The 20,598-nt window shown below is 44.8% G+C and overlaps 1 protein-coding gene across 3 annotated transcripts in view; it reads left to right on the top strand.

The window, feature by feature from the left end:
• KDM4B (lysine demethylase 4B) overlaps positions 1-20,598 on the top strand; it is a 301,643-nt gene that overhangs the window by 263,716 nt on the left and 17,329 nt on the right. The window contains exons 14-17 of one of the 3 annotated variants that reach the window (XM_066634889.1): positions 7,342-7,564; positions 16,276-16,352; positions 17,186-17,241; positions 17,911-18,019. In XM_066634889.1, coding sequence (XP_066490986.1) covers positions 7,342-7,564; positions 16,276-16,352; positions 17,186-17,241; positions 17,911-18,019 — 465 coding nt within the window. Of the gene's footprint in view, positions 1-3,780; positions 3,864-7,341; positions 7,565-16,275; positions 16,353-17,185; positions 17,242-17,910; positions 18,020-20,598 lie in introns of those variants that run through there. The other 2 variants (XM_066634891.1, XM_066634890.1) reach the window with 2 other exon arrangements.

A 20,598-nucleotide genomic window follows, 5' to 3' on the forward strand; every position in this document is an offset into this window, starting at 1 on the left:
AAGAGAGCGACTAAGATGATTATGGGGCTGGGGCACCTTCCTTATGAGGAAAGGCTACGGCGTTTGGGCCTCTTCAGCCTAGAAAAGAGACGCCTGAGGGGGGACATGATTCAGACATACAAAATTATGCAGGGGATGGACAGAGTGGATAGGGAGATGCTCTTTACACTCTCACATAATACCAGAACCAGGGGACATCCACTAAAATTGAGTGTTGGGCGGGTTGGGACAGACAAAAGAAAATATTTCTTTACTCAGCGTGTGGTCAGTCTGTGGAACTCCTTGCCACAGGATGTGGTGATGGCGTCTAGCCTGGACGCCTTTAAAAGGGGATTGGACAAGTTTCTGGAGGAAAAATCCATTATGGGGTACAAGCCATGATGTGTATGCGCAACCTCCTGATTTTAGAAATGGGTTATGTCAGAATGCCAGATGCAAGGGAGGGCACCAGGATGAGGTCTCTTGTTATCTGGTGTGCTCCCTGGGGCATTTGGTGGGCCGCTGTGAGATACAGGAAGCTGGACTAGATGGGCCTATGGCCTGATCCAGTGGGGCTGTTCTTATGTAATACAATTTACTCAATTTTCTCCCTTATGAAACTCAACCATTTGGAAAGGCCGAGTTCGCCAAGCATCAAATAAACCAGACTTCCAGGCACAGAATTATAATGTATATACAGCCAATATTGGATATCATTAACCAGGCTCTGATTTGCAAGAGTTTCTGCCCTGTTTCCAAACATGTAGCAGTGTAGGGGACACACCTAGACAAACCCAAAATTGCCCTAATAAATTTTGCCTGAACTCTCTCCAAGGCATAGTTTGCTGCTCTAATCCAAATTGGGATACCTTATAATAGTTGTGTAATTATCTTATCATTAAAGATCTTGACTGTTGCAGGGATAAAACAGTTACCCTGCCTATAAAAAAACCTAATGATGGCTCAGTATGTGGCATGGGCTAAATTAACTGCTAATTTGCAATGAATCCACCAAGATAGATTATGTTGAAAATGAATCCCGAGTTATTTAAAACTCTTTACCTGTTCAATTTTGTCACCTTTAATATTCCAAGTAAGCAGACACCAAGATTTAGAGAACACCAATATCTTAATCTTCTGGGTATTAAACTCCAGTTTATTGTTGGGCAGATAATCAGAGCTTCTATTTAGTAATAGTTTGAGGCCAATTCTTGTTTGGGAAATCAACATAGCATCATCAGCATAAACTAAGACAGGGACATGGGTTAAACCAAGCTTGGAGCAGTGCAATCATACCATCATGTTATGGTAGATACTCACCTATATGAGGATCTCACAGATAAGGCAAGGGCAAGTTTTCAGCCAAAACTCATGTGTTGTTCCATGACTCTTGGATTAGTTGGGGCGGGGAGGTTTAAAACTTAGGAAAATATGCTTGTGAGGAAGATCTGCAGCTTGCCCTGGAGCCTAATTGCCTTGGAACCAGATTGAAAGGGGGGAAAGAATCTGAGATGCGCTTTGGTTTTTGAAGATGTTAACAAGATGCTTATGCAGTACTATGTACCATTTCCCCCATCTGTGCAATGGAACAGCCCAGATGGAGGGAAGGAGGAGAGAGGAAGTGAGGGTATTTTTTTCAATCTACAGTTGAACTGAGTTTGGCAGGTCTTAAGGCCCAGTGGTAGCCTGCCTGCCAAATCATGTGCTAGCTAGTTGCAAAGCATCTCCCTGCAGGTGGGACCTGTTGGTAGAGGTAAGCATGGCCAGCTGGAACGTGATGTTGCACGGCGTGAGCTTGTGCCTGCTGCTTCTCTGGCGTCTCCTGGCTGCCGCAACACCCCTGCCCTGACTCCCTGAGTGACTTGCAGATTGGTCAAAGAGATGGTCTACGCTAGATTTTTTGTTAAAAATTTCTCATCTTATAGGCGAGTATCTATGGTATATATGATTTGATGGGTAACTTCATGCAGAATGTAATGAAACAAACTGCATTGAAAAATCTGTATTTTATCATAGCCAAATAACCAGAAAAAGAAAACACAACTGATTTATATAACAAAAAGTGGATTTGTTTAACTCACAACTGACCAATGAGACTGACTGTTCCAAGAGCCAGTGAGGAGGTGTTATGTCACAACAGGGAGCCAAATAAGTTGTTAGTATGAGTTAGCTCTCGTTACCATGTATCAGAGCTAATGCTAGAACCCTTATTCAGTTGTGTGAATGTCATCAAGTTGGCCAGTGGTTTTTTATTGATTACTAATTTGTTGATTGACCTGTACTGTTATATATTTAAATAAATAATAAAGTTAATGGGGTTCACACAAACCCTAGCGGTGCCACTGGATTTAGGCATATGATATTTTAATTTATTTTGTATTGTCTGGTATTCTGTATGGTCTTCGACCTTCGTATCTCCTGTCATCATGATGCAGATTTTTACAGTAAAATAAGTTTACTATTTATTTTATAATTAAGGCTGGGTCTATGCAGCAACACAGCAAGGTGGTAAAATGGAATGTATCATTTTCGGGTACACGTAAGCCATACCAGTTCTGAGTGATTTGTCAAACAAACCCCTGCCTGTAAACACATTGGGAGGAGAGATTATAGCCCAGTTGTGCTATTTTCTACTTTCAAGAAACTTTTAATGTCAAGAGGCATTCAAAAATTATATCTCCCCACCCTTCAGTCTGAAATGATTCAATACAATCTACTGCTTTATGACTCAACCATCTCATTCTACTGTATAAGTAGACCAAGCCATAGATGTAGCAGTGAAATTACTGGAGCTAAACAGCTGCAACTAGTGTACATTTGCTAGTGTAAGTTCTGTATATCTGACTACAAGTTTGTCAAAGGGACTGCAGTTGGTAGTAGCAATTTAACATGGACTGCTGTCTGCAAGAAGCTACAGCAGTAAGAAAGTATATGAAAGTCATTGTAGGTTCCTAGGTAATAATGAACCTTAAAAATCAATGTTGGTTTTGTATTTTTGAATTGTCAGTAATTTGTTGGGACCTGATCTGATTATCTTCTGGGGCACACACAGCGCTGTGTAGAGTGGTAGCCAGAGAAAGGGAACATAAGGCTCTTCTCAGTGTAATTTAGGTTAATTTTCCAATCATTAGTGTAAATATGTGATAATATTTGCATGTGCTTTCTGGGCACAATCCAGGCTTCTATGATTACCAGAAGGTGCTACTGGGATTTCAAGTTCTGGGAACTTGTGTGCTTGGATGGAAAAAAATGCTAATTTTGTTGGCACTTAATGCACCAAACCTAATTGTTTCTACCTTTTACTTCAAATGTGCATTAGAAATTGGACAACAAACCGCAGTCCTCATCAACATTCTATATAAGATTCTATGCTTCTTAGGTGGTACATCGATAGGAACTGCCAGTCTGCCTCAGAACCTAACATCAGAACAAGCTGGTCTGTTAGCCAGCTGCTTGCGGGAAGCCCATGATGCAGGAAAGACTGTGATAGTTTTTCCCATTTATCTGGAAATCAGTGGTTATTGGTTTTTAAACTTCCTGCCTTCAAGGAATCCATTGCCCAATTATTTGTCTGCCAAGAAACCCCTGTAAGCCTGCTGAAAATCCCTTACTGTGTAGTAGAAAATTCTGGGGAGTGTAGGCACAGACCCAGTTAATATGGGATGTTCACTAGGCCATTTGGGCATCTCCATATTCTCATGTGGATTGTGAAGGAACCACAGGCTACACACACACAATGCTCCCCTGTGGCAGCACATTGTCATGAAGTGTCAGTAGTAATGGGCAAAAATTGCCTTTTAGGGAAATATATCTACCACACCCAGTCTCACTGAAGAACACCTGAAATGATTTTAAGGAATGCAAGGCTTCCCTGGGATACAGCTTGAAATGTACCAGATGCTGAGGGTAAGCAAGATATACTGTGGGCCTAGATATACTGTGCTAGATAGTTCAGGGGTTTCAAACATAAGGCCCACGAGCTGGAGGTGGCCTTGGAAGCTCTTTATCCAGCCTACGTGGTAGTTGGGCACTCCCAGCACCACCATCACCCTTTCTCAGTTGCTGAGCTAAGAAGTGACACATTGGCAGGAGTAACAGTGCTGAAAGGGCTACGCTGGAAGAATCCATTATCATGCAGATTACCCTTTCAGCAGTGCTGACATGTGATAGTTGGGCTCTCCCAGCACTGCCCTTTCAGCAGTGCTGCTTCTGCTGAGGCTCTGGGAGGAAACCCTCAGAAGGCAAGGAACAGAACAGGGAAAGAGGTACACCAGGAGAGGTGAGAAAGGGAGAAGCTATGGATTCACTGAGAGAGCCCAATTGTCATGTTTGCCACCCTTTTCAGCAGCACTGCTTCTGCTGAGACATTGCTTCGATAGAACCTCTCAGCTGCTGAACTGAGAAGTGCCATCTTGGCAGACACAGAGCAACTGAAAAGGCAACCTGCTTTATCTTAAATATATGATCAAGATTTGCTTATTTTCTCTTGTCACTTGCAGTTAATAAGCTCCTAGGTGAGAAAACGTGCTTATTTCTGATAATCATCTGCTTAATGATATCTCTTCCTGCTTATGACATCATTTCCATCCCTCAACAAGCACCATGAATGCTATTCAGCCCTCTGTATGAAATGAGTTTGATACCCCGATTTTGCCCATCAAGGCAATGCATACATTCGTAAGACAGTCAAGGAGTGGATCTTCTCTTCTCTTTCATTATACAGGGGGCCCTCATTATCTGTGGGGGTTCCCATTTCCAGAATCCCATGAATATGGGTATTGAAACCCAGAGTTTTCGGGGGGGAAAGCCCCCACCCTCCAAACCAAACGAGCTGAACACCCAGAGGGTTTTCTGAAGCCCGCAGAGGTCACCTGCAACTGCCTGCAGCTGCTGCAGGCCTCAGAATGCCCCAAAAAGCTACATCTGGTTTTATACAGGCCTCAGAATGCCTTGTAAGGCAATAAAAACCTCACTTCCAGTTTTACTATAAAAACAGAAGTAGCTTGTTCTTGGAGAAGTGGGGCGTTCTGAGGCCCGCAGCAACTGTGGGTGGTCGTATGTGTCCTCAGAAAATACTCTGGGCAGCTCCAGTCAGGCTCAGATGGCATGGAGGAGGGCCATTTGCACCTGCGGATAACAAATCTGCATATGTTGAACCCGTGGATAATGCAGGCCCCTTGTACACTTATGGGATTAATGGGAATATTAATAAATATTAATGGAATAAAACAAGGGATAGTAGTTGCTCTGGGTTGTTAGTGGCAGGAGAGGACTGGTCTTAAAATTGGTCTTAAATGCATTCAAGAGACCATTTTCCACCTGCCGTTCTTGTGTTTACTCATGAAGCTGTCTTTGGACATAACTGAAAAATGTCATTTTAAAAAATCTAGACATCGGGTCTGAGAAGACCTACAAAGCTTGCTGATTTCTTCTGCTGCCTGACAGTTGAGTATTCTCTGATGCTGCAGGATGCTGCTTTGTTTCTCATCTCTGGCTGTTCTACGAGAAACCTGAAGGTGTCCTTCTGGAGCAAGAATCTTACTGAAAGAGCAAGAGAAGATGCCAAGGAGAGTGTCTGTCTCCTTGTGTGGGTCTCTCTTTTTCCTCCCCCCTCTCCAGTACCCCTTATCCCAGTTCTCAAGAGATGTTCTGCAGTTGCTGCATTTTTTGTAATCTTTTGGATTTGGGGAAAGGAAAAGAATTCTTAATACAACCAATGTTGCTCATTACTTCGCTGTTCTTTAGGTTTCGACAGTAGGTGTTTCTCTTCTGCTAACTCCCTTTGCTCTCATTTGCCCTCTGCTAGACTCTTCCAGTGTTTTGAGCAATCTCCCTATTTCTCAAGGACAGAAACCCTAGGTGTCTCAGAACAAATTTGTTACCCTTTGAAGGCATGCACATGAATTCCTGCTTTTGCATGATAAGATCTATAATGGTATTAATTATACAGGGCCCAGTTCTGTCCAAATTTCCAACACCGGGGCAGCCACAATGCAATCCTGAGGTAAGGGAACAAACGTTTCCATATCTTGAAGAGGTCTCTGTGACTGCCTCCCCAACACAGGAAGCAATGCATACCCCATAGGCACAGCAGCACCGGCACTGGAAAATTGGATAGGATTGGGCCCATAGTGTTTTACAGAAAATGAGAAGAAAAATCCTTCTGCTGGGAAATCCTTCTCCAAGGGGCTTACAATCTTGATATTGACAATGGGGAAATGTAGACAGGGAATAAGTGGGAAGATAATTTGCAGTTATGTTTTTCTAGGGCAGTGGTTCTCAAACTGTGGGTTGGGACATGCTTTTTGGAGGATTGCAAAATTGCTAAGGTTAATAGCTGATAAGGAAAATGTATTGAACCGTATGGAAACTGAAACAGAACATCACCTACGTGTTTACTCATGAGTAGACAATATTGACTTGGTCCACTTCAAAAGGCAGCCCAAGGGAATTCAACACCACCAGAATGCTCCTGGTCCAATTAACACAGACCCCAACAAACTCTCGAGAAGGAACTGTCCATTCATCCCTCCAAGCTGAGAAGGAAACTGTATTGAAACCTATGGAAATTGAAACTGAGCCATATGTGCATGTTTACTCATGAGTAGACAAATATGCCTTGGTCCTCTGCAAAGGGGACCACCAGGCCACCAGAATGGTCCTGATCTGATGAACATGGAGCTCAACAGAAGGCAGACCCCCTCCCTCACCATAGTAAAAAGGATAAAAACATGCTTGAGCAGCTGCTCAGGTGAAACTTATTTGTAAAGCTAGGTTGGTTCTGATGGAGTGTTGTTTTAAAAAGTGGGTCCCAGTGCTAAAAAGTTTGGGAACTTTTACTAGGATATTGGAACTAGGAGGTTGTGCCACAGGCTTCCTAGAAAAGATAGGTCTTTATAGAAGGAATTTGTAGGAAGTGAAAGAGAAGACATTATGCAGATGTTCTGGGAGACATAAGGGGCAACAAGAGAATTGTTTGAAGAAACAAGTAATTAAGCAGTAACTGCTGCCCCTGGTTCTGTTGCCAGAAAGAATAGGAATTGTCACATAAATTGACAACTGATACTGCATACAAGGTTAGATTTGAACATGCTGTTAATTTTTATTAGAGCTGTAGATATTTTTTGTACTGGAAGTGTTGCTGATTGGTTATGCAGAAAATGTGATAGATAAACCAATAAATTAGAAGCAGTTGCTCTTGTATCTAGGATACATTTGTGGAAAAGTGAAGGGTCCTGCAACATGGCAGTCCAAGGGGTGAGTTCTTTTGCTCCTGGATAGGCAATTTCTGGATGCTTAGCAACAGTGTTTGCTCTATACAGATCTGGACTTCTTGTTTCTCTTCTCTCCCCACCCTTGAAGACGTTGCAGGTGGAAAAAGAACCCGCCCCCACACCCACTGGAGAGAGCTCCTCATTGCAGCTGCCTTTGAAATGTGGGCAGAAGACCAAGCCTTTGATCCCCGAAATGTGCTTCACTTCAAGTGGTGAAAACACGGAGCCCCTCCCTTCCAACTCCTATATTGGAGAGGATGGGAGCAGCCTATTGATCTCCTGTGCCAAATGCTGCCTGCAGGTTCATGCCAGTAAGTGTGAGATTCCATGCCTAGATGCTGAGTTTATTTGATTGTTCCCTGTCTCGCTTCTCTGTGGCATCCAACCTTCTGTCCAGACGTCTGTCTGTATTGGTTCTCTTATCCCAAAGCAACAACAATGTGTGTCTTGGAGCATTGCTTTGAAAGGAAGGGGCCTTCAGGGTGACCTCCACATACAACTTGATTGTTGCTGAACTTCTTTTAGAATTAGGAATTTATCTCTTTTTTTTCCTATGCCAATGATTTTTAACCTGAGTTTACAATCTTCTCACTTAAAGTCATTGTTTTGTTGACTAATTCTTAACTGATAGTCAAACATAATCGTCACAAAGTCATATGTCATCTTTCTGACATACTTTGTAAAAGCGTATCAACTTTACATGTTTCTCTGCAGTCTTATTTATGATATCACGCTCTGAATAGTGGTTCTGGAACAGAGTGTCCTCTCCTCTCCCCCCCCCCGCGTTGCTGAAATGGTCCAATGGAAAGGCAGAGGCCAAAACAGTTGGTTCCAGCTGCATTGCAGGAGTTGCCAGAACGTGACTGTGTTTAGCCATGAACTCCCTCAGGGACTCCGGCTCCGGATTTTGTCTCGAGGTTGACTCCTGAAGCCTTTTCCATAACTGGATGTAGCCACAAGGCAGTGGAGGTTTGGGATCAGAGTTTTCCTTCTCTCAGATGAGCTGCCTTCCCAGGCTGTTGAGTCCCATCTACCCGGTGGCTGTTTAGTATTTCTAGTATTTCTTTCTAGTATTACAAATACATTGTAAACCATGAAGCTAAAAGTAGCCATGTTATAAACCAATCCTAAGGATTGCTAGCACCAGCTGCAGTACTAGCGCAAGGTGTCACAAATGTGCCATAAAACATATTTGTGATAACTCAGGAGTAGGAAGCACTGTGCCATCCTGCCAGCACTGAACAGCCACCAGCACTGAGTGGCGGAGAGGACAGAATGGCAGCAGGAGGTGGATCAGAAGGGGAGGGGTAGCAGCAGATGCATCTGTCATTACCTAACCCCCTTCCCGGGCCTAGAAGCCCCACATGGGGCTTCTTGGATTTGCATCAGCAATTTCACTGGTGCAGATCCAAGTAGCCCCATTGCGTAGGCTGGAGCTTGATATAGGGTAAGGGAACAAATGTAGAACAAATGTTCTACAAGTGTTACATTGAAACAAGTGTTTCATTTTGGCAATGTGCTAGGGCAGGGGTGCTCAATAGGTAGATCACAATCTACCGGTAGATCGCGAGGCAAAATGAGTAGATCGCAGAGCCCTGTCTCTCCAAACTCTTAATATGTCAGTTTCGTCTACTGACTAGATGAAAGTGACATATTTAGCTGACACTAAACTGACACTGAAACTGACACTTTAGCTGCTCTTCAGGCATGCAGCAACAAAACTGACGAAACTGACTAGACTCTAGTCAGTTTCATCAATTTCGTGGTGCTGCATGCTGGAAGAGCAGGAGCTAAAGTGGGCGGCGGCGGGACGGGGAGCTGGGCTGCACTGGACTGAGGCGCTTCCTGGGGCTCCGTAGGGGAAGGGGGGAGGGGCAGGAGTTCGAGATGGAGTCGCTCTGATGGCGGTTGCCGCGGGAGGCCCCGAGTGACCCTCCCCTTCCCTTCCAGTCAGGTCCGGCCCAACCCAGCCCAGCCATGCCTGGCCCAGCCGCCCCTGTAGGAGCCCAGAGGTAAGTGCTGCGGCCGCTGCTGCTCTCGGTCGGGGCTGACAGGTGAGACGACCCCCCTGGCCCCCCCGCTGCTGCAGGAGGAGGGCCGGTGGGAGCAGTGTCTCCCCCGCCTGCTGCCTGCACACGCAGCCCCTCTCCATGGAAACGGGGAAGCCCCCCACCCCTTCTGAGGAGGACCTGTGACGCCTCCCTCTCCCTGCTGGTCTCGGGGCGCAGCCACAAAGAGTTTGGGGAGGCGGGGAGTGGGGAGCTCCTCCCCCCCATAGTGCAGCAAGGCTGGGCATGTGCCTCTTGGGGGGTCCTGTGGCTGCCCCCAGTATGTGGGGTGGGGAGAGAGGAGAGGCCTCCCGTGTGCTTCCTGAAGCATCTGGTGGGCCACTGTGGGGCACAGGAAGCTGGACTTGGTGACCTGATCCAGCAGGGGCTCCATACATCAAAGGGGGTGTCTGTCAGACGCTTCCTTCCCCCCTGGTAGATCTCCGGGCCTTGCTGGGTTTCAAAGTAGCTCTCGAGCCAAAAAAGTGTGAGCACCCCTGTGCTAGGGTCACACACCTCCCTTATAGGGTAAGGGAACAAATGTAGAACAAATGTTCCCTTACCCCCAGGAAACCTCCAGCCTGCTCAAACCCAGTGCTGGATACAGTATGTGTCATGCAACCCCACTGCACCATCTCAGGTTAGGATTGGGCCATTAATCTGATGGGGGAAAAAATTAGTTCTGTCCACCATAGGAATTTATTTATTATGTATGTAGCACAAAAGACTGAGATGAACAGGCTTACATCCATACTGTTAAGCAAGGATTTGAAGCCAAGTCCAACATTCTGTCATTTCAAATCTAGTACTCCCTATCCACTACAGCATGCCAGTTCTAAAGGCTGTGTCTGATAAGGTATGGAAGTTTGGGAGTTGAACTTAGACCTGGAAGATCCAGGTTCAAATCCCCACTTCCTGGGTGACCTTGGGCCAGTCACCCCACCTACCTCACAGGGTTGTTGTGAGAACAAAAGAAGGGAAGGAACTTTGGAGGAAGGGCGGTATAAAAATGTGAAAAATAAATAAGTATAATCTTACTTGTGAAAATTCATGCCATTCATGCCTTAAGGCCAAATCCTATCCAATAGATGCAGTTATTCCAATGAGGTATGTGCTGCATCCTGCACTGGAGGGGCAGTCACAGAGGCCTCCTCAAGGTAAGGGAACATTTGTTCCCTTGCCTAAGAGCTGCATTGTGGCTATGTAGGTGCTGAAAAGTTGGATAGGATTGGGCCCTCAGTCATTAAAGGTACATTTGTGCTATTATTTTCTTCTGATGAATCCTATAGGACAAAATAGAGGAGAAAGGAGGATAAGTGTGTTTGGATTTTTCAAGACTATGGTGCCTTTAAATATGCAAGTCAGGGACTATGACTTCAGGCTTGAACTGTGACGCTAAAGGTAGTTTAAGGTTGCAATCCTATCTCCACTTACCTGGGAGTATGCCCCATTGACTATAATGGGACTAATTTTTTAGTAGACATGCATAGGATTGGGCTCTAAGTTTTAGTGAAAGGAGTTAAAATGAGAATGGAGTTAGGAACACAAATTTCACTTTTAAAGAGGAATATGTATCCCCCTTCTCTCCTGCATTGTGAGTGGACATTTTCTGTGTGGGGTCCATTCTATTTTTTTCTGTTTTCTGGAAGAGAATTGCTTCTCTGAAAAACAGAGTAGCACAGAGAACACTGGGATATCCTCTTAACTACTCTACTGAACATCACTTTTCTTGTGGGGAATGTGCTCTGATATGTAAAGCATGCGTGATCACTCCAGAGGTGAGGGCCACTTAATATAATAAGCACTACAGGTTTACCCAAATGAAAGCAGCCTAAATCAAACTTCTAAGTAGGGAAAGCAACTGTGACTTTGATTTAACAGCAATCTGGAGAGAAAAAAATAGAGGAGGATAGACCAGATTAGAGCGAGTCTGCTTCTTTTTCCCCAGTCTTGATTTGGAAACATCCCTACAAGAGACCAAAGGGCATTTTTGCAGCAGCATCTCAAGCCTCCATTGGCTCAGCCCCTCTGATGTTTTCTGTTATAGATTGGGCTCCCAGCAAGACAGTATCTATTAGAGGAGAGTCCATTATTTTATTGGGTACTTTTCTCCCTCTGACACATCTATTACGGGTTGGCCTCCTTCGGAGTCCTTCAGCATGAGTGGAATGGTTAATTTGTAGGCTGGGGAAGGTCTGTGAAGGACAAGGAAAAAGTTTCTGAAATGCCTATCCCCATGTAGTTGTTCTTATTAAGACATTCCTTTTAAGAGCCCTTTTCTTGAATGAGAAAGAGATGGGAACCCTTTGGCTAACACTGGTATGTTTTCTGCAAAACAAAACCTTTTTCCCCATTGTTTATCCTTTCTCCAAATATTACTTTACTGAAAGGAGAGATGGACAATTATTAATTACGTACATTATTAATTATGTTTATATTACATTTATATTTCACCTTTCCACCAACAGATGCTTGAAACAAGCCTGAAAACAAGCCAGTCATTTCCCAATAGAATGGCCTTAAAAATATTCCACAGTACCATATAAGTTCCTTAACACTCTTGCATGACCAAGAAATAAACCCAAGATGAGGGCCTGTGCAAAATTCAGACAGTGGCAAGTTTGACTGTTAATGCCGAGATTACCAGTGGCAAGGAGCAGACTTCGCATCAGCAGCATCCTAGGCAACAGCCCCTTAAGTTTTCACATATAAGTGGAAAAGTAAAACACTGCACTTGGGGATACAGTTCTGTGTGTATGCTCCCTCTCCCTGGAAGTTTGATGTATATGAGCACATTCTCCACCCATCATAATGATGGACAGCTCTGCTTCGCTGTATTCTGAATTCTGTGTTTGACTGAAAAGCCCAACACTGAGTCTCTCAAGTCTATGCCGGCAAGATAGCCAGTGCAGACTTGAGAAGCACCATTGTGGGGCTTGGGCTTCCCCCAAGGAGACTCTCAGCAGCTTCCTGGCACTTCCTGGATATAGCAATAGCTGCTTTGGTGTCACTGCTCCAGTGGGCACCGGAAAACCTAGGATTGGGCTGCCCTTCTTCCCCCCCCCCCATTTTTAGAGTGATCAGTCATTTGACATTTGAATTTTCAAGAAGACAACAACCTCCTTCTTCACTCTGGGGTTTTTACCTCTCTGTTAGTAGCTGCCTTTTATATAGCTCAGAGTCTAAACCTGAAGATTTAAATTTTTTCCCCAAGTTTGTGGGAATGATGTATTGGAATACCTCACCCAGTTATTTCACGACTGTAAGTTTTTTTTAATGTACATTAAATGTGGATATTCTGTCACTGGTTGATCATATGAATATGCCTTAGACCAGTGGTTCCAAAACTGGTGGGTTGTGACCCACCAGCCTGGGGAGTGCTGGCCAATGCTTCTTTAAGGGGCGGGGAGGAAGGGAAGGTAGCAAAATGATCCCCAGGATTCAACTGTCAGGAGTGGGGTTTTCTACTTACCTGCATCCAGTGCTGCATTCCTGGGTGGTCAAGGGGGTGCGGAGAGCCCTCTGCAAGGGGTGAAAGTGTAAAAAAAGAAGAAAATGGGCACTTCCCATTCACGACAAATGTTTTTGCCTCCTCCCTCCCTCCCCCCTGCAACATCTCACAGTGCTCCCAACTCCCTTCTAGGGAGGGAAACATGGCAGGGGATGGAGTGGGGCGGGAAGAGGGTGAGACCAGTGGATCCTGAACCCCATGTCGGACCATGCAGTCCAACTTGGGACTCTCTGATTCTGCGCCTGCTCAAGAGCCGTCACAGAATCAAGCAGCCCCCTTGCCTTACCTTACTTGGGGGAAGTGGACAAAAGTAAACTTACCTTACTTGGGGGAAGTGGTTACCTTAAAGTAACTTACCTTACTTGGGGGAAGTGGACAAAAGTTCCCTTCTCCAGAGGAAGCAGCTGCACATTGGATGCCACAACAGCCCCGAACTCTGGGCAGTTTAGTATTGGACTGTTAATCACTTGCCAGTATTTTAAGTTAAATTTTGCTCATCTTTACTCTTCAGATCCACAAAACATCTTATCAGTTTTTTATTTCATATGCACAAAGTCAATGAGTGGTTTCCAATTCTTCATAAAAGCATGAACTTCTCTTTAATTGAAGAAGAGAATTTAATTTAACTTCTCTTTAATTGAAATCGTAAGTTTATCCATTTCTTCTAAGTCCAGAACCTGTATCCACCATTCCTCCATCAAAGGAGGCACCATCTCATGTGGTGAGATCCATAATTGTATTTTCATATCAAATCTATTTTTATATTAATTCCATATCATCAACAAAGCAAGTCTGACATAACAGTTCTTAAATTCAGAGTTTACTTTTAATTTTCATACCATAATAACTCATGCCACCTGAACCAAAGGTGAACCTTCTAAATCTAACAATCTTCTATTTTGTAACAATTGTTCTTTCAACCAAAGTAGGCAGCCTGCTGCATAATATAATTTCAATATAATCCTCCTCTCTCTTTTGCATCCTGCAAAATCTTGTATTTTATTCTTGGCTTTTTACCTTGCTGGATAAAGTTTGAAATGTGTTTCTGCTGGGCTAGCACCGGTAGAAAGCCAGAGTTCTGCCACTGAGTGGTCATTCAAACTGCTGGTCGGCAGAGAGGTAGGTGGAGGTGTAGAGGCAGGGAGGAGACACTTCAGGGCAGGGAGGAGGTGTGCTAGGAGAGGGAGCAGGGCGGGAGGAGGGCAGGACCAGTGGAGCACAGCTCCACCAGATCTTGAGCTCCATGTTGGGCCTAGCGGCCCAACATGGATCTCTCCAATTCTGCAGCAGCTCCAGAGCTACTGTAGAATTGAATTGCCCCATTGTGAGGCTACTCCCTTGAAAGGGGGAAAGGGACAAATGTCCCCTTCTCCCGAGGAGGCAGAGTGGCTGCCCAGGGCATGCTCAGGATTGGGCTTTAAGGGCTCAATCCTATCCAACTTTCATTAAAAAAAACACCAAAGGAATAAACTCCAAAAGGGTTTTATAAAAACTCTTAACATTTCTCTTCTTGACAATCTCAATCCCAGCTGCAAAATCCACCAACTGGGCATTTATACTGTATTCCATAATTTCTTTCCTTTTAACTCTTTATAGTTCTTAATTCTTAGTTCTTTAATTATTTCTTGTTTTGTTACTGTTCGTCCCTCTTATCTTTCAAGTCCAAATATTTCTTTCTCTTTCCCGACTCTGTTCTCCGCTACGTGCCCCAGAAAAATAAAGCTATAGGAAGGGGGGTCAGGCTTACTTTTACGTCCATGACGAAGCTCGATAGCCTCCAACTCCTTCACTCTGAAACTATTTTACACCCAGAGCCTTCGCCCCAGGGAGATAAAACAGGAGCGTCTGGAGTTAATTGTGGTTAATCTCACGCCGTAGCCCCTTTCAGTCCAGGGGTGTTTAAATTAAATCCGACAGACGTATCTGCTGATAAGCAGAGCTTCCAGCAGCCGTCAGCCCACCATGTCTCCCTAACCGGAAGTTCAATCCTATCCAACTTTCCATCACCGGTGCAGCTGCAATGCAGCCCTGAGGGAAGTGAACAAATAATAATAATAATAAAAACTTTATTTTTATCCTGCCCTTCTCCCTAACGGGACCCAGGGCGGCCCCGTTAGGGAGAATAAAGTAAATATTCCCTTACTTTGATGAGGCCTCTGTAACTGTCTCCCTTTATTGTTGGCAACCTTCAGTCTCGGAAGACTATGGTATCGCGCTCTGGATGGTGGTTCTGGCACAGCGTCTAGTGTGACTGAAAAGGCTGATTTGGGAGTGACAATTCCTTCCACGCTCGGAGCAAGTGTAGTGTGTCCCTGGTCTGTCTCCCTGGCTATGGGCCTTCCTTCTTTGCCTCTTTGCCTCAGACTGTTGGCCAAGTGTCTCTTCAAACTGGGAAAGGCCATGCTGCACAGCCTGCCTCCAAGCGGGCCACTCAGAGGCCAGGGTTTCCCACCCGTTGAGGTCCACTCCTAAGGCCTTCAGATCCCTCTTGCAGATGTCCTTGTATCGCAGCTGTGGTCTACCTGTAGGGCGTTTTCCTTGCACGAGTTCTCCATAGAGGAGATCCTTTGGGATCCGGCCATCATCCATTCTCACAACATGACCAAGCCAACGCAGGCGTCTCTGTTTCAGCAGTGCATACATGCTAGGGATTCCAGCTCGTTCCAGGACTGTGTTGTTAGGAACTTTGTCCTGCCAGGTGATGCCAAGGATGCGTCGGAGGCAGCGCATGTGGAATGCGTTCAGTTTCCTCTCCTGTTGTGAGCGAAGAGTCCATGACTCGCTGCAGTACAGAAGTGTACTCAGGACGCAAGCTCTGTAGACCTGGATCTGTCTCCCTACCACAGGATAAAGTGCACACCCCATTGGCACAGCTGCACCAGCACTGGTAAATTGGATAGGATTGGGCCCTAAGTGAGAATGCAGGAATTAAAGCTTGTGAAGGATGTAATGAAGAAACTCATTGGATGAGCATGGCCCAAGAGCCTGCCTCCTTCCTCCATATATCCTGACACAATGGGGAAGGGGCTCAATACCTGTAGAACTCCGTTTCCTTGGAGATATGCCAGAGTCATAGTTTGAGCATCTTATATAGATGTATTATTAAAATGTTTTTCTTTAGGCTAGCATTTGGAGGCCAGGCTTCAGTGTGATATCAGGAAGGAAGCATAACATCCGTTTTTTTGTCTGATTTCTCTGAGAGGATTTTTCATAATTTGTTCTTAGTACCAGATATGAGCAAGTTAGGAAAATGGATAATTCATTAGCTGAGCTTTGGTGAGCATGAGATTCACTTTCCTCTTCTGTCTAAGAACCTATCATTTTACAAAGATGGTTTTCTGTATTTCTCCAATGGCATCAGTCTTCCTCCTTAAAGAGCAAACGTATGAAATATGAACACAGGTTTTTAGCATCTTTTCTTCACCCACCCACGTTCAAATTAGTGCTTTTTGATTTACTGCAGGTTGCTATGGGATACACCCTGACCTCGTGAATGAAGGATGGACCTGTTCCCGGTGCTCAGCCAGTGCATGGGCAGTGGTAAGCAAATCCCCGTCATGGAGGGTCAAAAAGACTAAGGGCGCAATCCTACCATGTGCTGGAACAGGCAAGCCAAGAGGCTTGTGTTGTATCCAGCGCAGGATAGGGGCCCAAAGCGGCTCAGCCAGAGGCAAAGGGAAACTTTTCCCCTTACCTTCAGGTAAGGCGCTTTTGCCCCTATGGGTCTCCTCAGACTTGTGCCACCTCCTGAGGTGGCACAAGTCCAAGGAGAGCGGAGCGGCTTAAAGCCACTCCGAACTCCCCAGGAACGGAGGTTGGGATCCAGCATAAGTGCTGGATCCCAGCCCCACCTCCTGCTCCCCACTCGCCCATCCCTGGGGCTACCCACTGCCTGCCCTCCCCCACCCAGGAATGCCTCCCTCCCACCTCCTCCCTGCCCACCCCAGAGCACCTCCTCCCTGCCCACCCGGAGGCTTGTGTCAGCCTCAGCAGACCAGCACACCTGTGTGCGCCACCCCGACTTACTCCCGAGGAGGCGCAAACATGCTTTGCAGTGAAGTGAAGGGCAATATTGTGCCTTAAATGAATAGGGAAGGTTAGTGTGGATAATCCAACATGCAGAAAGATAGAAAGTGAAAGCTTTTCCTTGATACAAGGCCGTGAAAGAAGAGCACAAGGAACTTTTTAATAGTTAGCAACATGCTCATGCAGTATCCTAAAAGCCTTTTTTTTTTTTTTTTAAAGAAGTGCATTTCTGGTTCTCATGACTATAAAGATAAGTTTGAAATTATGGGAGGAATTATTTTTTGAATCCAGATTGGGAACTGCCTTCTCCTGAAATGCTAACACAAGCTTCAATTTTGTGCTTGTAGGATTGCTGTCTTTGTAATCTCAGGGGAGGAGCCCTTCAAAGGACCACTGATGGAAGGTAAATTGGGTGCGAAAAAATGTAATTTGACTGCATTGTCATTTGTGACCCCTGGCTCTGCTCTGCTATAATTCCTGTGTCTTCCTCGAAAGGACAGCTCTTTTCCACAGGAAGAGACAGTCCTGAAAGCATTACAAACAACTTTTAGGAGGGAGGAGACCCATCTATGTATAAACAATGCAGTGTAGCATTATTTAAGCATTTTATGCTTAGTTGTCATGCTTTTAACTATGACCATTAATTTTTGTTTTTAAATCCCATTTTGCTTTAGGAAGTCTGAGGGCCCAATCCTATCCAACTTTTCAGTGCTCATGCAGCCGCAATGCAGACTTGAGGAAAGGGAACAAATGTTCCCTTACCTGGAGGAGGCCTCCATGATTGCCCTTCCACCACAGGATGCAATATATGCCTCACTGGCATGGTTGCACTGGCACTGGAAAATTGAATAGGATTTGGCCCTCAATGGACTCACATATTGGAATGGGATTTTAACTTTCCCTAGCCCTAGTCTTGCATTCTAACCACTACACTAGACCTCTACTGTTGTATGTCTCTCTGTTTTATGCCTTGTTGATGACATCTTTTTTAAAAAAAAAATTTAATGCTGAAGGGAAGAGAATAGCTCTTCATTTTATTTTATTTTTTCCCCTCCATCTTGATGTTTCACAGGTGGGTCCATGTAATTTGTGCAATTGCTGTCCCAGAGGCCCGCTTCCTTAATGTCATTGAGCGCCACCCTGTAGACATAACTGCCATTCCGGAACAAAGGTGGAAACTGGTAAGAACTGCTTCCAAAATATCAAAGTGAAAATGGATGGCTAGATGAACTTGTTTGAAAAAGCGATGCAGGCCTTAATGTACTGAGAGCTCTAGCAGACCCATGCTTGGAGTTTAGGAGAGATTTACCCTCTCTGGTAATGCAGATTTTGTACTGGCAATGCTGTGGAGGTAAAAAGTGCTCATTACTCAGACGGAGTGACAGCACTGCATTGATACACAAGCGATAAATTGCATGGAGTCAGCTCCTTTATGGATAACCTGACATTTCCAGCACGCCACCCTCTTCATTACCCACGCTGTAACAGTGAATTAAAAATCCTTTTTTTACATGAGACTTGCTTGTACTGCTTAATGGGCCTCCCCGGAGAAATCTGTTAAGTCCTCTGCAGCTGCCAAGAGGCTTTGCAGCTTGTCCCATCTCCGTGCGTGCGCAGTGTTGTTCTGCAGTATTGAGCGGTGGCCTTTATGGGCAGGACTCTGCACATTCCATTTAGTCTGTAGTTCAGACTGTATTGTTTTTCTTCTTGTTTGTACAGGTTGGGCATCCCAAATTCCAAAATGCCAGTATTCCGAAATACGGAACTTCTTTGAGCACCAACATGACTTTTCTTTTTACCTTTTTGCCTCACAAACTATGTTTCATGCCCAAACCTTGTTTCATGCATAAAATTATTAAAAATAATTCAGGCTATGTGTCTAAGGGGTATATGAAACATAAATTTTGTGTTTAGATTTGGGCTCCATCCCCAAGATCTCTCATTATGTATATGGAAATATTGTGAAATACAGAAAAATCCAATATCCAAAATGCTTCTGGTTTCAAGCACTTTGGATAAGGGATGCCCAACCTGTAGTATGTTTCTAACCCTTCTTGTTGTATGCAGCGGACTATTGCAGCGGACTGTATGCAGCGGACTATTCCTCTGTTAAACCAGAGCTTTAAAATAGACAAGAAATGTCATAATGCAAAGTTCAGATGCAAAGAGAGGCAGCTTTTGGGGGAGGCACGACAGGCAATTGGGCTCCAGGAAGGTACGGAAGGCAGGGCAGGATGCTATGAGGACTCTAGAAAAGTAGCAAGGATAAGGAGATGCAAGGAGATTGGAGGGGATCTCTGCCGAGGATCATAGGCTTAAAATGCACATGGGGGTCAGAAGTTAAATTAATTCAACAAAGTGAAAGCAACTCTCCATAAATGTTGTAGTGCAGGATAGTCAGACCATGTGGGCCAGACATATTTCTGCAAACGGAATAACTTCTTGCAGCTCCCCCCAATCCTGGAGTGCAGAGTGAAGATACCAGAAAGACCAGTAATATCTACATGTTGTGTCTGGGCAAGGCATTACATTGAATCACAACCAACAGGGCTTTGAGATCCACAGCTTGTAACTATAACCTGACTACACCAATGATCTACTGAAAGAACTTGTATCTTAATAATAGAGTACATGCTTTCCATGCAGAAGGTCCCAGTTTTGGTTTTTGACATCTCTAGTTAAAATATCTCAGCAGAATTGGAAAACACCCCTGTGTGGCCCATTTCTTTTCTTTTTCTTTTTTTTTTAAATATTTTATTTATTTATTACAGATACTGGTAAGCCCAGATGACTGTGGTCCATTTCTAAGTGGAATTTGGAAATGGGACAAAAACTGTCCCTGTTTTGTGACTCTTAAATAGGTCCTCCCTCCAGCTTGTCTTCACTGCTATAGGTTGCAAGGCATTCTCTTTTAAAATTTTACTTGCTTTAATTTTGCATGAATTGCGAAGAACTCTTCATGCTGTAAAGAAAATGAGCTTTTTACACCATGAAATCTGGAGTGGGTGAAATAGACCAGGCTCAAATTAGTCTCTTGGTGGGAGTGAGAAGCCAGTGATGCATCTTGTGGCAGATGGACACCCTGCTGTAGTGAACTAGTTTTAAGAAATAAAACCTAAACTCGTTACTCCCTTTCGTCCTGTTTTAACTTCAGTGAGAGGTGGTCTTGTGAGAAACGTGTGGGTGAAGCTGCTCTTAAGGAAAGAAAGGAGTTTAATTTCTTAAACTGGGGTGACTGTGGCAGAATGAAGGAGAGGGCCAAAAAGAACATCTTCCTTATGGGCAACAGAGGCTTAGGTTTTTGGTTCTTTTTAGCTTAGAACACATGGGCAGGAAGATATCCTCCATCTTTTCTTGAATGAGCTGTGCTTGAAATATCCCTTGAAGCTAAGAGGGGAAACTGTGCTGTCTTCTCATAGCATTGTTTCTGCCTATTACAGCGCAATCCTAGGTTGCCCTTCAGCCGGTGCAAGTCCCTTGTGCTGGCCCAGGAGAGTCGCAAACATACCATAAAGCAAGCTTGGACCCTCTTGAGAGTTGTCTGGACTGTCGCAGGGACTTGCGCCAGCCCCTAGAGGCTGAATCCAGCCTCCAGGCTGACTCTGAAGGGAGCCTTGCATTGGCCAACGCATTCCGGGGCGGGGGAGGGCAGTCCTGGTGATAGGAGGGTGGGGAAGCAGGAGGCAGGGCTGGGACCCGCAGATATGCCGGATCCTAGCCCCCGTTCCCAAGCAGCGTGGAGCAACTGTAAGCCGCTCTG

The sequence above is a fragment of the Tiliqua scincoides genome, chromosome 8, assembly GCF_035046505.1.
Source record: "Tiliqua scincoides isolate rTilSci1 chromosome 8, rTilSci1.hap2, whole genome shotgun sequence".
NCBI lineage: Eukaryota > Metazoa > Chordata > Lepidosauria > Squamata > Scincidae > Tiliqua > Tiliqua scincoides.